Raw genomic sequence first — 22,426 nt, 5'->3', positions numbered from 1 at the left:
CGCCCCACTCCGCCCAGTCGGCGCGCACTTCCGGGACGCTCTGGGCCTCGGGAGGACTGCACGTCTCGGTGGCCAAGTGGGGGCGGGGCCGGGATGCAAAAGCAGGCCTTTCCCCGCCCCGCTCCTCCCCTCCTGGGCTGCGCCCGCGCGTGGCTTTCGCGTTCTCGCTGGCCGGGGTCCCGCCCGCGCCTGCAGAGCGCCCGGGCGCTGGGAGCGGCACTGCGTGGGGCGCAGAAGCCGGCGTCTCGGAGCCTCCTTCCCGACGGGGGCCAGGCCTTCGCCTGCGCGCCCACGGCCGGGCTTCGGGAGCTGACGGCGCCGTCCCCACGCTCCCCCCCGCCTCCGTGCACTCCAGGCCCCGGGGTTCTCGGCTGGAGTCGCTTCCACGTTCAGCTTGCGAGTCCACCCCGCCGCCCTCTTGGGTTCCCTCCTCGGGACGTGTCCGCAGCGACGGCCGCCGGGAACCGCTGCAAGACGCGCGACCTCCCGCTCCCCTCGGGGGGGTCCCAGCGCCCTCGTTCTGCCTGATTTCCAGGGGCCTCCCCGGAGCCCGAGGAGGATAATACAGGTTCCCAAAAGCCCCTTCATGGATTCCTTCCTCATTTTCCTCTTGTTCAGCCAGTTTCTCCCTCAGTTCTGTGTTTACGACCCGAAAAGATAAAACTGTCACTCTCCGGGATAAACAAACGGCCGGGGGGAGGGTTCTTTGACCCTTTTGAGCAGGGGTGCAGAGAGCCGAGGCGAGGGGACCCCCGAGCTGGAGGGGCGCGCGGAACAGAGGGCGGGGAGCCAGATGGGCAGCAGCTGCCTGGTGCCAGAGTGGACGTTCAGGGTTGTGTGGGTGGAGATATACAAAAATCTCTAAACTCCACCGTAAGAAAACAAACATTCCAGTTAGAAAATTGGCAAAAGCCGCAACAGACATTTGACCGAAGAGGGCACAGGGATGGCAATAGGCTCGGAAAGGGATGGCTGTCAAGGAAGGGCTGGCCAGCATCGTGGTGGGTGCCACTGCACACTTGCCAGGTGGCTCAGGTAAAAACTACTAAGTGCCAAGTATCACTGAGGCCGCGGAGCAGCTTGGGACATCGCCAGTGGTAAGGCAAAGTGGTGCTGCCATTCTGGAAATTGGCTTGGCAGTTTTTTAAAAAGTTGTAAGTAGGGCTGGGCGCGGTGGCTCATGCCTGTAATGCCAGCACTTTGGGAGACTGAGGCGCGCGGATCACCAGAGGTCGGGACCAGCCTGACCAACAGGGAGAAACCCTGTCTCTCCCCCATCTCTGGCTAATACAAAATTAGCCAGGTGTGGTGGCGGGCGCCTGTAATCCCAGCTACTCGGAAGACTGAGGCAAGAGAATCGCTTGAACCTGGGAGGCGGAGGTTGCAGTGAACCAAGATCACGCCATTGCACTCCAGCCTGGGCAACAAGAGCAAAAACTCTATCTCGGAAAAAAAAAAAGTTGTAAGTAAATCTGCCATGTGACTGAGCGTGTCACTCTTGGGTGAAAACTAATGTTCATGCAAAAATCTGTGCCCCAACCTGGACCATCCTATAGAACTAGTACTACATCTGGCTGGGTGCGGTGGCTCACACCTGTAATCCCAGCACTTTGGGAGGCTGAGGTGGGTGGATCACTCGAGGTCAGGAGTTGAAAACCAGCCTGGTCAACATGGTAAAACCCCATCTCTACTAAAAATACAAAAAACTACCTGGACACGGTGGCAGGCACCTGTAATCCCAGCTACTTGGCAGGCTGAGGCAGGAGAATTGCTTGAACCCAGGAGGTGGAGGTTGCAGTGAGCTGAGACCGCACTCCAGCCTGGGCGACAGAGCAAGACTGTCTCAAAAAAAAGAAAAAAGAAAAGAAAAAAAGAACTAGTAATATATCTGATGCTATTTGGAGGTGAGCCCCCTGCACATCTCGTGGAAATGTGGCCCAATGGTGGCGGTGGGACCTGGTGGGAGGTGTCTGGGTCATGCGGGGGATTACTCATGAGTGGCTTGGTGCCCTCCCCTAGGTGATGAGTGAGTTCTCAGTCCATTAGTTCACATGAGAGCTGGCTGTTAAAAAGAGCCTGGTGCCTCCGCCCCTCTCTTGCTCTGGCTCTTACCATGTGACAGATGCGCCGGCTCCCACTTTGCCTTCTGCTATGAGTAAAAGCTTCCTAAGCCCTCCCCAGAAGCCTCTTCTTATACAGTATGACCAGGGACAGCAGCACCCTCCGAACCCTGATCTGAACTGTGAGTCAAGCAAACCTCTTTTCTTTCTTATTTACTTTTGAGATGGAGTTTCCGCTCTTGTCGCCCAGGCTGGAGGGCAATTGGCGCAATCTCGGCTCATCGCAATCTCTGCCTCCCAGGTTTAAGGGATTCTCCTGCCTCAGCCTCCCAAGTAGCTGGGATCACAGGCGTGCACCCCACACCCGGCTAATTTTGTATTTTTAGTAGAGATGGGGTTTTGCCATGTTGGCCAGGCTGGTCTTGAACTCCTGACCTCAGGTGATCCACCCGCCTCAGCTTCCCAAAGTGTTGAGATTACAGGCATGAGTCACTGCGACCAGCACCTCTTTTCTTTCTTTTTTTTTTTTGAGATGGAGTCTCACTCTATTGCCCAGGCTGGATTGCAGTGGTGCGATCTCAGCTCACTGCAAGCTCCACCTCCCGGATTCATGCCATTCTCCTGCCTCAGCCTCCCAAGTAGCTGCAACTACAGGCGCCTGCCAACTTACCCAGCCTCAGGTATTCCTTCATAGCAGTGCAAAATGGACAAACACAGAACCTACATCAGGAGAGCGGCAGATGACAATGCAATTGACTCGATGACAGGCTGCAGCCGCATTGCACCGGGCTGTGCAGACTCATTTTGGGGGACAGCTGTGTCTTTGTATGTAGTTCTTGACATTGTCACACACACAGGCTGTTGTCACCAGCTCCCCATGCATCCAACACATCACGGGAAGCTGAGTCACCGAAGCTACCGTCCGTGTCGGCTGACCTTTGGGAAGCCGTGGAGTGTCTTACTTCCCAGGCCCCTTGGACCGGTCCTCAGCCTGGCCAGCTCACAGGAGTGAAGGGAGAAGGCAACGGGTGTAATCAGAGTGGAAGAATCCCCTTCCCCCACCAGGGCTTTGGAGGGAGTGCAAGGGTTGCTGATTTAATGAGCTGGGAGCCAGCAGCCAGCCTGGTCTGTTGGAGCAGCAGGTGGGGGCGGGGGGGCTCCTTGCCTGAGCAGGGTTTTGCTGGGTATTCACTGTGAACAATGAGCTGGTGTTCATTATGCTGGGAGGCGGGGTTCGGGGTTCGGGGTTCCAGCCCCAACAGCCCCAGAGCCCCTGGTCCTAAGGCGTGGGAGTCAGCCCACAGCCCCCCAGGCCTGTTGTCTTGGGCTGTGGATTAGAAAAGGCCTCCATGGGCTTCTTTTGTTGAGATCACGGCATTCAGATACCCACACAGATACCCACACAGGCCCGGCCTGCTCCAGCCAGTGCTGCTGGGGCTGGGGTTGCCATCTGGACAGGCAGTGCCCTTGTCTCTAGGGGTCCCTGTGGGAAAGTTCAAAGCTTCCTGGGCAGGAGGGCTGGTCAGAGCCCCCGAGCCACTGGAGTAGAGGGGCTGAGAGCACTTCTTAGACCACACCTGGAGACGAGGGGCTCAGAGGAGTGACCAGGCTAAAGGTCCAAGAGGCTTCTCTAAGGGGCAGCATCAGGGAGAGATAGGGGTGGGAGCAGGAAGGAGGGAGGGGAGGCAGAAGGGAGGGGCCAGCCCATCACAGAGAGGTGGGAGGGGTGCAGGGGCAGAGGTCTGATGCTTGAAGGAGTCGCCTGGGGTTCAAGTTTGGGAAACCAGGCAGGGGAGTGTGGTGAGCATGGGGAGGACAGAACAGGATGGGGAGGGACAGACCGAACAGCCTTGACATCTCCACTGGGGGCTTGGACGTCATTCTCAGGGCACTGGGGGGCACAGGCGTCTGTAGGGAGGGAGGCAGGACACACACTGAAGGTGTCCCTGGGGCTGTGGGGTAGAGCAGAGCAGCACAGAAGGGAGAGGGGGTCAGTGGCTGCAGTCCCTGCGCGCAGCACAGCTGGCAGAAGGCTGCCTGAGTCCCAGGCTGGGATGCAGACGATGAGGAAGCTTTAGGCCTGGGCTGGTGGGACAGAGACGGGGCCACTCTGGGTGCTGTCCTCAAGAGTGGAGAAAGGCAGTCGAGTACACTTGCCTCTCGCCAGCAGCAGCCACCGTGTCGCCTTGCTGGCTTGTTTGCGGGGGAGGGACAGCTGGGAGGGTTCTGGTCAAGTGTGTGAAGACGTGACCAGTTCCCACATCTCCAGCCACCACAGACACTTGTTCCTGCAGGAGCGACCGCGCCACGCCTTTCTAGCTTCTGGAACCCCACGCATCTCTGGGCTGTTCCCTGGGGCCTTGAGAGCCACCTTTCCCGTCCTTTCCTTCGTCGTCACGGGGTCTAAATCTGTATCTCTCACCTGCAGCATCTGGGCAGGACCCCCACACATCCCGGCCTCTGCACACTAGATTCCGGTGGTACCCCCACCCAGCTGTGACTGCCAACACCGTCCCAGACATTGCTGAGTGGTCCCCTGGGGCAAAAGTGCCCCTGGTTGAGAGCAACTGCCCTACCGAAGGAGGTGCAAGCCAGCGAACAGAGGACCGGGCAAAAGCGGGTGCTGTTTGGAACTCAGAGGGCCTGGAGAAGGTGTTCAGGACTCCCGGGGCCTCCGCTGGGGCATCCTGAGTGCAGGCACTAGGCCACCGAATGAACCCTCAGCTTCCCAGTTATCCGGGGCCTGAAAGGTGTGAGGACATTTCCGCACTGCAAAGGGTTGCTCCCATCATGAGTGAGTGAACAACTTTCTCATTTATGTGTCAGTCTCCTGTTGAGTCTGGCTAACGGGGAGTGGTCTCAGGGAGACCCATCAGAGGCAGCGACCAGCCAGGGTCCTGCGGTCCTGGGAAGCGGCACCTGCACTGTTCCCTGGGAGACAGCTGGTAGCCTTCGTGGGGGGCACTGACTGCATCCCGAGTGCAGAGAGATCAATGAAGACAGCACTCGAGTCAGAAATCAATGTTTACTGCAGAGAACACAGAAGCCAGCAAGCAGCAGGGAAGGGAGGTGTTGCAGAGAGCATGTCGGGCAGGCTGGGAACCAGCGCAGCGGCCCACGCAGACCGAGGAGGACACGCAGAGCAAGTCACAGGAAGTGCAGCTGAAAACAGATGCTTATCCCAAATGCACAGGACACTTACCAAAGACTGATGGTCTCAGTCATGCTCAACAGCTTTGGCTGGCAGGACACTTAAAGTTTTGGACAACAGAAAGTAACAGTGGAAAAGGGGACATCTGCCCCAACACGAGAGGCCAAGACCACAGCTGTTACAGGAGGGGTCAGCGCCGTAGTACACGGGTGGCGGCGGCTGCACATGCGTGCCTGGGGAATGAGAGTGTTCGGACATGCCAGGTGCCCAGCCTGGGGAATGAGAGTGTTCGGACATGCCAGGTGCCCAGCCTGGGGAATGAGAGTGTTCGGACATGCCAGGTGTCCAGCCTCAACAGGAAATAGGCACACGGGGACAGAGGTGCAAACACTGAAAACTCTCGCTGAATCCACTCGCCTGAGCGGTGGCCACGGGAGCACGGTGCTGTACTCCCCACAAACCTGAACCTGGGCCCCAGGGCGAGAGGCATGGAAGGTGCAGGGGTGCAGGGGTGTGGGTAGGGGCTGCCAGCTCAGAGGCATGTCCAGGAACCCCCATCAGGCCAGAGCCCTGCCCTGAGCCGCCTGCAGGGGTGACTGCGGGACAGCAGTGTTAGACCCAGTCTTGGCTGTGAGGTCGCTCCCACTGCCACGCACGACCCTGGGATTCTGTCAAGGTGGGGGCCGTCTGCTCGGCCCGGGCTCCCTGACCATGTGGCTGCGTTTGCAGAGGAAACCAGGAGAGTGCCAACACCAGGCTCTGTAAGCACGAGGCTCCCTGCCGGCCCCATCCCAGAGTGTACCCCATCCTTCCCGCATCCCTGGGCTCAGCTGTTCCTCACTGGCCTCAGAGACACCCTGCCCTGCCCCAGCTCCACAGGAGCCCTGCCCACCACCACCTCAGCTCTGAGTCTCCCTTGGGGACACGGCTTTTCTCCTGGTGCAGAGGCGCAGGACGCTGTCCCTAAGGCCTATCTTCCTCTGCAGCATGTTTTGATGTAAGCTCATTCACAGGAAAGAAACGGTCACATCTCAGTGCCCCAAATGGGGACCAATAGGAGAGGTCACTGGGAATGAAGTCTGGGTACAGTCCGGGGTCCATGGGCTCTCCAGAAACGCAGGTGGACCCCACCAGAGCCAACGAGCCTCAGTCGCTGATCGGCCCCTCCCTGCTTCCCCGTGTCGAAGAGGAAACAGAGGCCCAGATGAGGAGGGCTGGCTGGCAGCGCCCCTCCCCCTGCTCACTTCCTGCTCTCCTGAGAAATGGCTCAGGGATGCAGCCTGTGGGGACAGATGCTGGCATAGCTCACAAAATGCTCGCACAAGGGACACTCCATGGCACGTCCCTGCAGCCGAGCAAAGTCACAACATTTGAGGTACTCTGCACTCTGAGGCCCATAGAGCTCGGCTGGCCAAGTGAAGCTGGGAGGATGGTGCCTGCTGGTCACGGCAGGTGAGTGGGGTTGGGAGGATGGTGCCTGCTGGTCAGGGCCACTCTCTGGTCTGGGTGGCCGAGCAAGTCTGAAAGGATGGTGCCTGCTGGTCAGGGTGGCTGCGTGAGGCTGGGAGGGTGGTGCCCGCTGGTCAGGGTGGCCAAGAGAGGCTGGGAGGATGATGTCTGCTGGTCAGGGTGGCCCAGGAGGTGCTGTCCAGGTGGAGCCCGGGGCTGGTGTGGGTGCGCCATGCTCCTGAGAAGTTTCTGGGTTGCGGCTTTGATGTTCTCCTGCAATGAGAACGCTGACACTTGGCTGAAGGGTCCTCACGTCTCCCCCACTACACTTCTGAGATGCCAGGAAGGTTCTGAACATTAGGCTGATTCCTGGGACTCCCTCCAGGGTGGCCTCACTGGAGTCAGGAGCCCGTGCCCTGCGCCCAGTGCCCCACTAGGATGGCTCTGCAGTGGGCTGAGGACAGGGAACACTGGGGTCACTGGTGGAAAGTTGCCCACTGTGATGGTTTTGACCTCTGAAGATGTTTGGGAGCCAAGTGAACGCCTGGGAGCTATTTCTAGGCATTTCAGAGGCTGCTTCCCTGCACGTGCCTGCCGCACACCGAGGCTCCTTTCTTCTCTTCCGAGCGCTTTTCTTCTCCTTTGCTCAATCTCCGCTCCTCCTCTGAACTGAGGAGTGTGCGAATCTTTTTGTTAGTTTTGAGGTTGCTTCTTATGCATATCTGATCTGGAACTTCCTGCTTTGGGGGTGATCTGCTCTACCAGCCTGAAAAGGACGAGAAATACCTTCTGAGTACATAGGAAGTGCGGTTATACCTGGCTCCTCTGTTGGTAAAGACCACACTATGAAAGCAAGAGAACGGCTTGGGTTGAGTGGAAACAGGCACCTGCGGGCGATGGAGGCCAGGGTTGGGGGCGGGGGGCCTTGAGATCAGTGGGGGGTGTGGAAGTGGGTGTTAACCCGTGCACCCCAGGGCTGGATGGCACCAGGTTCATGAGGAAGTGCTTCCTGTTTTCTAAAAACATTAGGGAAGCTGGGAGGGTGTCAGATGTGTAAGCTGAGTGTACATGACATGATCCTTTAAACCGTGCTAGAGCAAATGCCCACTCACCCTCCATCTGGTTTCAGAGCGAGATGCCACCCAGGGGCCCATGCCCTGTGCCTGCCCCTCCCTCCTGAGTTCCCTGTGAACCATGCTTTTGCTTTTCTCTGCAGTTCGACCACGTGTCCCCAGATAACACACTGTTCAGTTTTGCTTGGTTTTGAACTTCGCGGTAGTTAAAACAGAACCGTGTGTCTTCTGTGCCTTACATTCTCTGCTCAGCGTTGGGTCTGACACGCACAGGTGCTGACGTGGTCCCGGCTGGCTGTGCAGTCACTGCGCCAACAGCTTCCCTTGACCAACAGACCATGATTTACCCGCTTCGCTACCGACAGGCATTGGGTTCTTTCCGGCTTTCCTGACAGTGCACGCCGTGAATGTTGTCGTCTCTGGCTGCGCGCACACACGTTTCTCACGGGGAAGTAAACAGTGGCTCCTGGGGCAGCAGAAACGCACATCTTCGCCTTTGCCAGAAAAAGCCAGGCTGCTCTCCAGACTGTGCTGCCGCCCAGTGCCACAGCAGCAGATGACGACTCCCGCCCGTTCCGTGCAAGGATCAGAATCAGACCTGGCCGTCTTGACCACGCTGTGGGGCACAAACTTGCATCTCTTTGTTGTTTTAACTTGTGTGCCCTGATTTTTAATGAGATTGAGCATGTTTTCAGGTATTTATGAGCCATGGATGTTTTTTTCTTCTGTGACTTTTGCCCACTTTTCTTTTTTCTAGAGATGGAGTCTCACTGCATTATTCAGGCTGGTCTTAAGCTCCTGTTTTAGGCCATTTTTCTACTTAGATATTTGTCTTTAAAAATCCTGGTTCCTATGACTGCTACACATATTCTGAATGTTTGTCATTTGTTGCTACAGTGGTCAGGGTAAGTAACGGTGGCTGGGATAATGAAGAACCTCCGAATCTCGGCGTCTCACTCGGGAGGCCTCCCCTTCTTGCTCACATCACAACAGGGTCTTGAGGCTCCCCCGAGGGCGACTCCGGGACATGGCTCCTTCCCTTGGTGTGTGGCTCTGCCATCGCTGAGTCCTTCTCTTTCAGTCACAGGAAGGGAGGACAGTGGATGGTCACAGGGAAGATTTCAGGAGGCCAGGCCTGGAAGAGGCGCCCATCGCTCCTGCTCACATCTGCAGAACAGAATGCAGTGGTGCAATCACAGTTCACTGAGGCGTCAACCTCCCAGGCTCAACTGATCCTCCTGCCTCAGCCTCCCGAGCATATGGGACCATAGGCGCATGCCACCACACTTAATTTTTAATTTTTATTAGAAATAAAATCTCACTATGTCGCCCAGGCTGTCTCAAACTCCTGAGCTCAATCGATCCTCCCACCTTGGCCTCCCAGTGTGCTGGGATGACAGGTATGAGCCACCGCGCCTGGCCTGCAAGTGCTTAGTACCTTTTTTCATGTATATGTGTATGAGTGACACTGAACTGTAATTTTGATATCCAGATTATACTCGCTTCAGAAAATAACACAGGGTGTGTTTCCTGTCTGTCTCCGAGTCTGGGTAAAACTGGAGCTGTTTCTTGAAGTCACGTGCAAAGCACCTGGACTTGGCGTTCTTTGGCAAGACTGAGAATCATCCACACAATCTCTGTCACGGCCACGGACGCTGTGTGCGTGTCTCCTCGAGCTGGGCTGCCGCGTGACTTTCCTCCTGACGGTCGCGCCGTTTCGGTGGAGTTTTTTGTCAGCACGGACTTTTCTCACTTTTTCAGCGTCAGATGTGGCTGCACTGCCTTCTCTTCTCATTCCGAATGGTTGATTTGCTCCTTTTTTCTTAGTCATTTTGCCAGAGAATGTCAATTTTAATAGTCCTTTCAAAGAACCAACTCTTAGCTCTTTTGTCCTCTCAGTGGTGTCTCTTTCCATTAGTTGTATTAATAAGTGGCTTTACTTATTTATCTTTTTGAGACAGAGTTTCGCTCTTGTTGCCCAAGCTGGAGTGCAATGGCGCCCTCTTGGCTCACTGCGACCTCCGCCTCCCGGGTTCAAGCAATTCTCCTGCCTCAGCCTCCCAAGTAGCTATGAATACAGGCGCGCCACCACACCTGGCTAATTTTTTTTTGTATTTTCAGTAGAAACGGGGTTTCACCATGTTACCCATGGCTTGTCTTGAACTCCTGTCCTCAGGTGATCCGCCTGCCTTGGCCTCCCAAAGTGCTGGGATTACAGGCATGAGCCACTGCACACGGCCTGGGCCTTTGTTTTTCTAACTGTCACACTGGGTGCTTCCCTCCTGACTTCCAGCTCCTCTCCTAACAGCAACAGAGGCACACAGGGTTGGACACTGCCCTTGGATTCTGCTGCCCCCAGGTGCTCTGTTAAGTTGTATTGATCATTGAGTTTTAAGTGTCTTTTAACTTTCATTATGTTTTTCTTTGACCTGGGTCATGTAGGTTTTCTCTTCTTGGAATATGAGCTTCATTTACACAAGACACCAAAGCAGAGGTCAGCCTAGACAGCCTCTGGCTTCAGTTCTTGGTCTTGCGGTGACGTCATGAGTTCATCTGTCTGTGCCAAATGATGGGGGCAAAAAAGATGGCAGATTGGTTTTGGTTTGGTTGTGCGATTTTTCTCATAACAATAAACGTTAAAAAAAGTTTCCAAGTGGATTTAAAAGATGTATCTTTTATTTCTGAGACAGGGTCTTGCTCTGTCACCCAAGCAGGTCTTGAACTCCTGGCCTCAAGTGATCCTCCTGCCTCGGCCTCCCAAAGCACTGGGATTACAGGTGTGAGTCACCGCATCGGGCCCAAAAAATGTATCTTTTCTTGTTGTTTTCCATGCTGATTTTGTTGACGCCAGCTCTCTCATCTTTTCCTTGGAGAGGTATCCAAGGCCATCAGCTTGCACGGCCCCCATTACGTGTGTGAACCAATATCTGATCTCGCTAAGAAAACCAGCATGCGGGGCAAGCCCTGATCCCACTAACACCAGCACGCGGGGCGAGCTCTGATCCCACTAACACCAGCACGCGGGGCGAGCCCTCATCTCACTAACACCAGCACGCGGGGCAAGCTCTGATCCCACTAACACCAGCACGCGAGGCGAGCCCTGATCCCATTAACACCAGCACGCGGGGCGAGCCCTGATCCCACTAACACCAGCACGCGGGGCGAGCCCCGATCCCACTAACACCAGCACGTGGGGCGAGCTCTGATCTCACTAACACCAAACGTGGGGCGAGCCCTGATCTCACTAAGAATAGCAGCACGCAGGGCGAGCCCTCATCTCACTAACACCAGACGTGGAGCTAGCTCTGATCCTACTAACACCAGCATGCAGGGCAAGCCGTGATCCCACTAACACCAGCACGCGGGGCGAGCTCTGATCCCACTAACACCAAACATGGGGCGAGCTGACATGGCCACACAGTAGGATCCAGCACTGTGCTTACGACGTCACGTATTAAGGCTCTGGTTCTTGGCAACCCTGTGGGGTAAGCACTGTCAGCATTGCCATTTCACACCTGGGAAAACTGAGGCAGAGGTCCCAGAGTTCCAGAGTGAGAGGTCAAGTCCACAGCCTCTGACTTGAGAGCTATGCTCTTGACCACCTACCTCCATGCTAGAAATCAAAGATGTTGGATTAAAGTGTGAGTTTAGGATCAGGAACCCACCTGCCCGCTCCTACAGAGGCCGAGGTGGTCCTGCCATCTGTGCACTGCTGCAGGTGTCTCTGTGGGCATGACCCGGGGCCGGCATTTGTTGAGACGTCATTCCACATCTGGGGGTCCGTCTTATTGGCCCTAAATATAGAAAAGATATTTATTGTGGCATTATTCATAATAACCTAGTTTGGAAACAGCCCACATACCCATGTTGGGAAGTGCATAAGTCACCTGTGCCTTTTCGATTCAACTGGTCATTGTGCAGGCATTAAAAGTAACACTTCCTTTCTGGCCAACATGGTGAAACCCCGTCCCGACTAAAAATACAAAAATTCGCCGGGCGTGGTGGAGCATGCCTATAGTTCCAGCTACTCAGGACGCTGAAGCAGGGGAATCACTTGACCGCAGGAGGTGGAGGCGTTAGTGAGCTGAGATCATGCCACTGCACTCCAGCCTGACGACAGAATGAGACTCTGTCTCAAAAAAAAAAAAAAGGTAACGCCTCCCACTGTCAGTAACAGGGAAAAGCAATGATCATATTATCGTAAGTAAAATCAAACCTAATGCAGACACCACCAGGGCATGCGTGCCAGTCTCCCGGGCCGTCCTAGACAGCTGTGTCCACACTCACCACCCTCCCTGGCACATCCTGACAGACAGCAGAGGATGCCTGCCCTGAGCAGCTCCCTGCCCGCCCCCTGGTTTCTTTCTTGTGTCCGAGTTCCTGACTTCTGGCGCCATCTCTTCCCTGCCAATAGCTAATTCTGAAGAACGCTAAGACACAGAGAAACTGTGCCAGGATTGGGAGTTGTGTTAGTTCATTTTGTGTTACTATAAAAGAATACCCAAGGCTGGGTAAGTTTTTATAAAGGGGTTGACTTGGCTCGCGGTTCTGCGGGCTGTGTAGCTATCTGCTTGGCTTCTGGTGAGGCTGCAGGGAGGGATCAAGAGAGACAGGAGAAGGCGCCAGGCTCTTTAATCCAGGAGTCCCCAACCTCAAGATGGGTCCATGGCCTGTTAGAAACGGACCACACAGCAGGAGGTGGGCGGCAGGCGAGCGAGCGTTACCGTCTGAGCTCCGCCTCCTGTGAGATCAGCGGTGGCATGAGATTCTCACTGGACCGCGAACCCCACTGTGAACTGCGTGCGAGGGATCTAGGTTGCGTGCTCCTCATGAGAATCAAATGCCTGATGATCTGAGGTGGGACAGTTTCATCCTGAAACCATCCACACCACTCCCTGTCCATGGAAAAACTGGTCCCATGTGCCAGGAAGGTTGCGGACCACTGCTTTAAACAACTAGCTCTCCCGTGAACCTACGAAGTGAGAACTCACTCATTACTGTGAGGAGGGCACCAAGCCATTCCCGAGGGATCTGCCCCCATGACCCCAGTACCTCCCGCCAGGCCTCCTTCCAGCACTGGGGATCACATTTCCACATAAGATCTGGAGGGGACAGACGTCCAAACTACACCAGGAGCTCTAATGCACCCTTCACCTAGGACAGGATTAGCAAGCAATGGCCCACAGGCACATCCAGCCCACCTCCTATGTTGGTAAATAAAGTGTTTTTTTTTTTTTGAGACGGAGTCTCGCTCTGTCGCCCAGGCTGGAGTGCAGTGGTGTGATCTTGGCTCACTGCCAGCTTCGCCTCCCAGGTTCACACCATTCTCCTGCCTCAGCCTCCCAAGTAGCTGGGACTACAGGCGCCCACCACCGTACCCGACTAATTGTTTGTATTTTCAGTAGAGACAGGGTTTCACCGTGTTAGCCAGGATGGTCTCGATCTTCTGACCTCATGATCCGCCCGCCTCAGCCTCCCAAAGTGGTGCGATTACAGGCGTGAGCCACCGTGCCCAGCCTGTAAATAAAGTTTTCTTGGCACAGCCGTGCTCGTTCATTCGTATGCCACTGACAGCTGCTGTTGCCCTACACAGCAGGGTGGGGACCTGCTCTTCATGGGAGAGCTAGTTGTTTCAAGCAGTGGTCCCCAACCTTCTGTGGTCCCCTGTGGGTGCTAAGGCATAGGCCGTACAGCTGCAGTGCCAAGAATACTTCCTGTCTGACCCTTCATCGGAAAAGTTTGCCAACCTGTGTTCTAGATTCCCCATGACTGACATTGAGCCAGTCTCCTGTCACTCTCCAGTGACGTGCACACACCATTGGCGTGAACTGCAGGCGTCACGCTCTGCGGCTGAGAGCCTTGGTGTGCGTCTGCAGTAGGAGGGCGTCAGTGAGGACTGCCCTGTCCCTGCGGCGCTGGTGCCGGCTGTGCCTACAGTTGACTGTGCCTGGAGTCTACACTCCAGGTCAGCCAAACATCCCAGCAAGTCCTTCAAAGCAACTCTTCCGATCCAGGACCACACGTCGCATGTGCTCTGATGGCTACTTCTGAACAATTTCACCTCCTGAGATGTCCATTTCTGGGAGTGCAAGTCTTCCTCTCCTGGTGATAGCTTGGCTGAGGCCGTCCAGCCTCAGGGACATACCCGGAACGGCTGCATAAGGAGATCCGGGGCAGGGGGCCCACCAAGATGTTCTGCCCTGTGGGGGTCAACACTGGCCGTGGTCTGCCGGCGGCATCCAGGGGCAGTCTATCTAGGTGAGGCCGAAGCTGCCCGCCCCTCGCTCCCTCACCCCCTCACCCCCTTGCTGACAGCAGTGGGCTGACCACAGCCCCAGGGAGCCCCACGGGAAGACTGGCCTCCCCAGCACACACCCAACAGTGTGAGACACAGTCATCACCGAGGCAGGTACACAGCACCACGGGACTTGCCACCTACCTACCCCCACTGGGACCATGGGCCACTGAGAAGCCACGAAGGCCATGCTTCCAGCAGCGACCGCGGTGGCAGGACCATCAGGAGGCCACAGGTGCCACGGCTCCTCTCTGGTGAGTCACCTGCTCACCTGTGCCCAGGGAGACCCCTCCAGTGCGGTCCCGAGAGCAGAACCCCCCCCAGGCAACACGTCTGATGAGGCCAACACAGCCTCAACCCAAACAAGGCAGGGCCCGCAGGCGAGCACAGCCACACCAGCAATGCCATGGGGGCGTGGTGGTGGTGGGGCCTTCTGGGTAGACCAGCCTGGGTCCACAGCCAGCTCACGCACTGAGTGTCACCCGACCTCAGAGAGCCCTGCAGCCATCTGGGAGATGCTGCCCTGCAGGTCAGGACCCAGTGCGAGCAGGTGACGGGCTGGGCTCTCAGACCTGCTATATAGAACGTTAACCAGGCCAGAGGCAAAGCTAGTGTGGGTGACTGTGTGGTTAGTTCTAGGCTATTTCTATTTCTGTGGGGAAGTGAGGAGATGCATCTGTCAGTGCAGCCCACGGGCAGTGGGCATGAGAGAGGCCGGGAGCCGGGCAACCTCCTCACGATACTACAAGTGGCGGCACTCAGGACTCCCTGCCATGGAACAGGCTCCTCTGGCCAGGCCAGCAGCGGAAGCAGCTGGGAGAAGAGACCCACTTTGATGTGGAATGTGCTTCCAACACGTCTGAGTGCAGGGATCGAAGCATCCTTCTAGTGGGAGGGGAGGCCTGCCAAGAGGCTCTCTTTCCAAGTGACCCCACGGTGGCCAAGCTGGTATGGGGCCTACACAGACAGGCAGGAATATTTCAGCCCTCAGAAAGACTGCGGCAGGAAGAACGTGTTAACCCAGTAAACGTTTCCACCCAGACGTGACTGCTCTCCATTATCCAGGCAGTGCCCCCCACTCCGTTTCTGAGACTGCTCAATGGACAAGGCCAAGGCTGTCTCCAGCTCGAATCGGGACCCTCCTTCCAGGACAGAATCCCCAAAGACTAGGGCCATGATCAGTGTCTCATGTCTAAACAGCTGACAACAGAGGCGCCAACGTTTCCCAATAAAATCCATACTACCTCCTGGTTGACAAAGTCACTTTCTACCCTCTTATAAACCAGTCCCTAGAGAGCACAGGGTCCTGCCCACAGTGCTCCTGGATGGACACAAAGGTGGCAGAGGCCTGTGGACCTGCCATGGGGTGGGACAGCACTGGTACGGGCATGAAGAAATGGAACTAACCTGAATACTGGGCTGCTCCGTGGGGCTGGGGCCCACCAACGTCGGAAGGCCAAGGGGCAGATGCAGGCTGGACTGACGCTGCTGAGGGCACCCCAGGGGCCCCACCACGTGGCTGGGGCAGGAAGCTCAGCAGGTGGTGGTGTCCAAGGTCCTGAGGAACCTTTGTCCCGAGTCCATCCAGGTAAGTCAGGCCGCCTCTCTGGGAGCAAGGCTGGGCCAAGAGGGCGCGGGGTGTGGCCCAGTTCCAGGGACGGGGTCTGAGCTCAGGGACTGGCGCTCCAGCAGGAGGAGAGAAGCCAGAGAACCAAGCACAGTTTGCGCACAGAGGCCGGGAAGGAACGAGTGGTCCTGGGGCTCGCTGCAGAGCTCGGGGACCCAGAGAGCAGAGTGTCCAGACTGGGGCGTTCAGCGGCAGATGAAAGGCTTAAGCAGAGAGGACATCACAGGCAGGTGGCAGCGGGAAGTGCTCGGCCGCCCGCCACACCAGGAGCCTCTCCCGCTGGGTGCTCTGAGGTGACCCAAACCCATCCCACGGATGGCAGTGAACACATCCTGCTCTCTGGTGCTGAGCCCCGTGAGCCATCAAAGAACTTGGAAAATGGTCTGTGGCTGCAAGGAGCCTCTGGTGGCTTCTACATTACTGCAGTGTCTTGATCCAAAGAGATTCTCTGCAGTGGAAAGGTCACTCGCTCGTTTGTACGTTCCCACATCTGACCGGGCTGATTTTCCGGGGGTCCCCAGGGCACGGAACACAGTGCACATGGCCCTGTGCCCCCACCAGACGCTGAACACGAGGGAGCCACGGAGCAGGCAGCCGGCGAGGCTCGCACTGTAGGGCCTGAGTCCACAGACGGCCCCAGCTCAGGGCTTCTTCCGAGGGTGGCGTTTCCGATGGCGGATGAGACAGGAGCTGTAGGCAAAGGCTTTCCCACAGTCCGTGCATTCGTAGGGCTTCTCCCCGGTGTGCGTCTTCTGATGTTTCAGGAGATTGGAGCCGCAGTTAAAGGCTTTCCCGCACTCCCCGCATTTGAAGGGCTTCTCTCCTGTGTGAGTCCTCTGGTGTTTGGTGACGTCGGAGCTGTGCCGGAAGGCTTTCCCGCACTGCACACACTGGAAGGGCTTCTCTCCCGTGTGGACCCTCTGATGGCGAATGTGGTCTGTCTTGTGCTTAAACATCCGCCCACACTCACTGCACTCATAGGGTTTCTTCCTCTGAAAAGGAATGAACACGGGAACCCCCTCAAAGTCATCTTTAAATGAAGCGTCGAAGGCATCAAAGATGTGCTCTTCGTCTTCAGGACTCAGGCGGGGCTCTGTGCGGGGTTTCCTGGGCACAGTGGGCCTCTCGGGTGGCTTTCTGTCCCCGGACGCCTTCTCCTCTCTGAGTATGCCCTTCTGCACACCTGCTTCCTCCCTCGGGGTCGGCGTCTTCTTTTTTCTGCCTGCAGGCTTCTCCATCGTTCTGTTCCTTGGAAGCGTGAGGGCTAAGGGGCTGCTGACTTCTCTGTGGGCCCCACTTCCTCAAGAACGGCTTGCTTCCCACACATCTCTCCACACTCCCAGCGCGGGACTGATGCTCTGTACCAGGAGGCCAAGGGCCACCATCCTCTTGGTGCTGGGGAGAAGAACATGAACCTCAGATTAAAGGTTCGCCTTTCAGGGGCTGTGGGGTTTGGGTGCGGCCCCTCCCTTCCTATGTGTTCTCCCACAAGTGTCTCAAACGGAATTGCTGATCTCCCCGGAGCTCCACCTGACTCACTCTCCCAGCCTTTCCTTGTCTTGGTGAAGGGATCAATTGCTCACCAAAGAATCCTTGCTCCTCTGCCAGGGTTCGGGGTCTGCACACCATGTCCGCAGGATCTGATGTGCCCATCAACTGCCCTGCGACTTCCCTCCTCCACCCATGAATCCCCCTGGTTCCTGCCCTAATCTCCGTCTCCACCACACTGGGCTTGGGACCAGTCACCATGCTTTGGAGCTACAGGCTGCAGGGCCCACACATGCCCAGTGGAGGATGCTTCCAACCCCCAGGGCTGGGTTCTGAGCTCATGAAACCAGGGCTGCCCCCCTGCCATGGACCACAGCAGCCAGCAGACCCCCTCATGTCACATCCTTCCCACCTCAGCTTCCTGAGTAGCTGGGACTACAGGTGTGCGCCACCATGCCCAGTCATATTCTAAGAAATAATATTCCGTACCCTTTGTATTAGTTATTGGGCCAGGGTTGCGCCTAGGTAGAAAGTGGAGCTGAGATGCATGTCGTAAGTGACATATCTCAACACATAAATACCTCGAATTCTCTTTGTTAAGTCAAGAGGAGGTTCGTGGTCTTCCCTCCGCTCCCCTACGAGTGCAGGTAACACATAAACTGACTACAGATTTCCTATCTCAACAAGGACAGGATCTGGTCTTTTCTACAGGAAAATGTTTATATGACTCAGTTTCAGGCCAACATCACTTTCTAGGGCTCTATCTAGAGGTGGCGTGTGGGACGAGGCGGATTAGGTGGGCGCCAGAACTGAAGATGAAGGCCACGTGTGCTGAGGGAGGATGCAGGCATAAAGCAGCATCTCTGCTGGGGTGGGCAGGGGGAGCCCTGGTGCCCAGGACAGAGGATCACAGCCTAAGCTGGCTGGAGTTTGAGGCCAGGATCCAGCTCTGGTAGGAAACAAAGGTGAGAACCAAGAACCAACACTAAAAATCAGTCGACCAGCTGTTTGCCTCATGGGCAGGGCAGAGCTGGAGAAGCAACAGCTCTCCAGGGCACAGTTAGAAACCTATCTGGCTCTCTGCACACTCCACTCCATGGCGGGGATGGGTGTTTGTGAACCTGCTGAGCCTGACACCTGCTGCCCAGGGCCTGTGTGGGGATCCTCCGTGCTGTATAGCACTGTTCCCTCTACCAGACACTTGTCGCTGCACATGTGGCTGGTCACTGACATGTTAGGCAGCAGAGGCTCCTGAAGGTGAGGATCATGTCTTTTTTATTTTCAGATCCTGGTCACATACTGTGCTCAAGGAACATTCTCCATAATGGTCCTGTCGACTCAACTCAGGCTGGCAGGTGCTAACCGGCAAAGACTGGAATGACTCACTTCTCTACATGCTGCCCACCCTGAGAAATAAAATACTTGTTAAGAACAGAGTGGACTGGCCGGGCTCAGTGGCTCACGCCTGTAATTCCAGCACTTTGGGAGGCCGAGGCGGGCGGATCACAGGTCAGGAGATAGAGACCATCCTGGCCAACATGGTGAAACCCCGTCCCTACTAAAATACAAAAAATGAGCTGGGCATGGTAGCGCGTGCCTGTAGTCCCAGCTACTGGGGAGGCTGAGGGAGGTGAATTGCTTGAACCCAGGAGACAGAAGTTGCAGTGAGCAAAGATCGCGCCAGTGCTGCACTCCCGCCTGGCGACAGAGCAAGACTCCGTCTCAAAACAAACAAAACCCAACCCCCACCCCACGCACACACACAAAACAAAAACAGAGTGGACCGCAGCGATTGTCTTGGCCTCACCTCACAGGCCTGTAGACAGCAGTGATTAGCTAGTTACAGATGGCACAACCCACGCTTGCCACAGCTCTAAAGGCTGCGGTTCTGGTTCTGTCGTGCAACTCCAGCAGAGCCCCGTCGCCTCTCTGGGCGGAGGAACGTTCACCTAAAATATGAAGCTCTGGGTATCCGCAGGCGGTAGGGGCTACCTAGGAAACCTCACTCACCCTGGCGCCTCCCTCCACTACTTTCAGGGATCTGGGTCTCACGGAGAGACTGGAACATTAGTGGGCTTGAGATTCAAGGGCTATCTGCACTAAAACAGCCTGCTGAGTCCACGGCCTGCCAGGGGCCAGGTAGCTGTGCCAAGGCCTGAGATGCCAGGCATCTGAGCCAGGCGGAGGGACCCGCCAGGGTCTTGTGCGTGATCCTAGAGGTTCCCCTTTCAACGCCACAGCCCCGCGGCCCGCGTGCGGAGCTAGGTCGGCCTCGGGGCCGGCGCCTGGGAGGCGCTCAGAGCCAGGTCTCGCCACATCCCTGGAGCGCTGGGGTGCGGGGAGGCGGCGGGGCCCATACCAACTCTGCGCGTCCTGGGCCGGAGGCGGCGGGCAGGAGCCCAGTGAGTACCTGGTGGAGACGAGGGGCGACGAGGACCTCCCGCTGCAGAACGCGGACTCGCCCGGGCCCTACTAGGACTGCTGGAAGGCGGGGAGAGGCGCGCGCCCCTCACGGGGTCCGGAGGCAGGAAAGGGAAGGCCTAGATGCGGCACCACCCCGCCGCAGACGCCCCTACCCGCGTCCGGGTCCCCGTCCGGACCCCGTCTGCCCTAGGCACCCGCAGGAAATGCCCGCCCGCTGACCCGCCCCTTCCGGCGGCCGCGCTAGGAGCCGGGGCTGGACTCGGTGGTGGTGAGCGGTGGAGGGCTCGGCCCGAACGGATCCACCCCCAGCCGACTCCGCCCCGAATACCCCGCCCCGATCATGCCCCGCCCACTCAGGCTCCACCCCTAACTGCCGTCTCGTCTGACCCCGCCCCTTCACAGTCCTTTATGGCAGGCACCCTCCCGAAGGCTCCGCCCTGATCAGGTCCCGCCCCGAGCAGGCCCCGCCTCCGGAAGCTCCTTCTCGAGCTGGCTTCCCCTCATGCCCCGCCCCCTCATGCTCCGCCCTCATGTCCCGTCCCCGAAAGGCCCACCCCCGAAAGCTCCTCCCGGAGCGGGCTCCCCTCATGCCCCGCCCCAGGCTCCGCCCCATGTCCCGCCCCTGAAAGCCCCGCCCCGAACCATCACCCTCATGCCCCGCCCCCACCGACCCCGCCCCGCGAGGCCCCGCCCCCATAGCGCGTCCCCGAGCCGACCCAGTCACTTAGGCTGCGCCCACCAGGCTTTCCGGATCCGACGCGCGTGGGCCTCTGGCTCCCGGCCCCCAGCGGGGAGATCGCAGCCGCGCGCCGGGAGGCTTGTCCCTGAGGCCGCTCCCTGCCCACCCCCAGCCTCAGCCTCCGTGGCGTCCACCGCGTGCCTCCACAGGAAGTCGCTACCTGCGCCTTCAGCGCGGAAGGAGAACCGACGCGTCCCCTAGCTGGGCGGGCACCGCCTCCACCACCGCCGCCACCGCGTGCACGCCGGGGCCAGCCGTCTCCCACCCCGTGGCCCTTGCGGCTCCTCCCGCCGTAGGCAGCGCTCCGGGATATGCTCCCAGCGCTGGCTGCGCTCACTCCACTTCCTGCCCGTCCAGATCACACTGCGCCGCCAGGCCCGCCACGTACCTCAAACTGGGTGTCCTAAAACGACATCCGCCTGTTATCTCAAGGATTCTGTGGGCCAGAAGGCCAGGCTTAGCTGGGTCCTCAGCTCAGGTCAGCCGCTGTGTTCTCATCTGGAGGCTGGACTGGGGAAGGATTGCTTTCCACCTCATGCGATTGCTGGCAGAAGTCATGTCCTGGTGCTTGTAGGACCCAGGGCCAGCAGGAACTGTTCTCAGCTCCCGGTGGCTGCCTACTGGCCCCTGCTGTGTGGCCATCTGCGAGGGTGTGCAGTTCACAGGGTGGTCACTTCCCCAGGGTCCGAGGGAGAGCCCCACCCCCAGATGGAGTCCTATGGAACAGAACCTAATTGTGGGTGACATGCCACCCCCTCCGCCCAGTTCTACTCAGATTCAAGTCACAGGTGCCACCTGTAGCCAAGGGAACTATGGGCATGGGGCTGGCGCTGGGGAATCTCCTTAGGATATCCGCAGCATTCTGCACCCCCCACCCACAACCCTTCCCATTTCCACTTTCTATATGATTTCCTTATTATATTTATTATTAATTATCCCACACTCCCACACTCCCATGCAAATCAGCTCTTTGAAGGCTGCCACCTGTGCTTGTTCTGGGTGCCTGGTGTGTGCTGGGCCTCGTGTTTTGTGGACTGAGTGAACGTGGGTGGAGATCTTAGGTGCTGCTGGTGCTGTGGCACCCTGGGAACTGCCTGCCCCCACCCAGCCCTCTCTCCAGCTGCCTCCTGGACTTAGCAAGGTGTTGAAAACCAGGCAGTTCCGCTCCCTCCTCATCCCACGCCCCTCTCCCATCCTGTTGCTTTTACTTCCCAATGTTTTTGTTTTTGAGCAGCAGCAAGATTTATTGTAAAGAGCGAAAGAACAAAGCTTCCACAGTGTGGAAGGGGAGCCGAGCAGGCCGCCCTACCTACCAATGTTTTCAACCAACCCCTCTTGCACAGCCTGCTTCCTCTGTCCCGGCTGGAGCCCCATCTCCTCTCACCAGTACTACTTCTGTGCCCTGCCCTGGGGTCTCCCTGCCTTCATTTGGGCTCCCCTGTCCACCCTTCCTATAGCAGCTGGAGGGGCTGACTTACAGGGCAAACCCGCAGTAGCCCTCCCAGCTTCATGCCCGTCCTGCAGGATGAAGTCTGGGTCCCTTAGCAGCTGCAAAGGGGCCTGCATATACTTGCAAGCTGCCCCTCTCACCACCCTTTCACCTCCCAGGAGACTCAGCAGCAAGCGCTTGCCCTGCCACACACCATCAGCTGCATGCCTCAGCCCTGGGCCTTGAACACCCCTGCTCCACCTCCGCTGGAAGGACTCTTTCCTGTTTTTTAAGACTCCACCTGTTTAAGCTCCTCTGTGCCAGCCCCAGCCTCACCCCTGCCATCCTCAGGCCAAGGCTGCCTGGGTAGCTGTCCACACAGGTTACATGCCATACATGACCCTCAGTCAGGGCTTGTCTTTTTTATCTTTGTATTACCAGGGGCCAACACTTAGCCCATAGCAGGTGCCTAATCCATATTTATTGAGCAATTGATGACTGATGGGGCTGAGAGAATAAGACTGACAATAAGAATGGCAGGCTGGGCGCGGTGGCTCATGCCTGTAACCCCTGCACTTCGGGAGGCCAAGGTGGGTGGATTGCTTGAGGTCAGGAGTTCGAGACCAGCCTGGCCAACACGGTGAAAACCCGTCTCTACTAAAAATACAAAAATTAGCTGGGTGTGGTGGTA

The 22,426-nt window shown here is 57.3% G+C and overlaps 1 protein-coding gene across 1 annotated transcript; it reads right to left on the bottom strand.

Annotated features, from left to right (window-relative positions):
• Positions 1-6,422: 6,422 nt before the first annotated feature.
• ZFP41 (ZFP41 zinc finger protein) lies at positions 6,423-17,596 on the bottom strand. The gene is made up of 3 exons (XM_025394273.1): positions 17,239-17,596; positions 15,436-17,050; positions 6,423-7,426 (listed from the first exon to the last, which is right to left on the bottom strand). The coding sequence occupies exon 2, from the start codon at positions 16,891-16,893 to the stop codon at positions 16,297-16,299; it is 597 nt and encodes a 198-aa protein (XP_025250058.1). The 5' UTR covers positions 16,894-17,050; positions 17,239-17,596; the 3' UTR covers positions 6,423-7,426; positions 15,436-16,296.
• Positions 17,597-22,426: the final 4,830 nt, after the last annotated feature.

The sequence above is a fragment of the Theropithecus gelada genome, chromosome 8 (genome assembly GCF_003255815.1).
Source record: "Theropithecus gelada isolate Dixy chromosome 8, Tgel_1.0, whole genome shotgun sequence".
In the NCBI taxonomy this organism is placed as follows: domain Eukaryota; kingdom Metazoa; phylum Chordata; class Mammalia; order Primates; family Cercopithecidae; genus Theropithecus; species Theropithecus gelada.
Note: the sequence above shows the minus strand (reverse complement) of the source record. Positions and strands in the feature narration are given on the sequence as shown.

Bases quoted from the DNA above. Each gene is read 5' to 3' on its own strand.
- ZFP41 (XM_025394273.1), bottom strand. From the start codon at position 16,893: ATGGAGAAGCCTGCAGGCAGAAAAAAGAAGACGCCGACCCCGAGGGAG.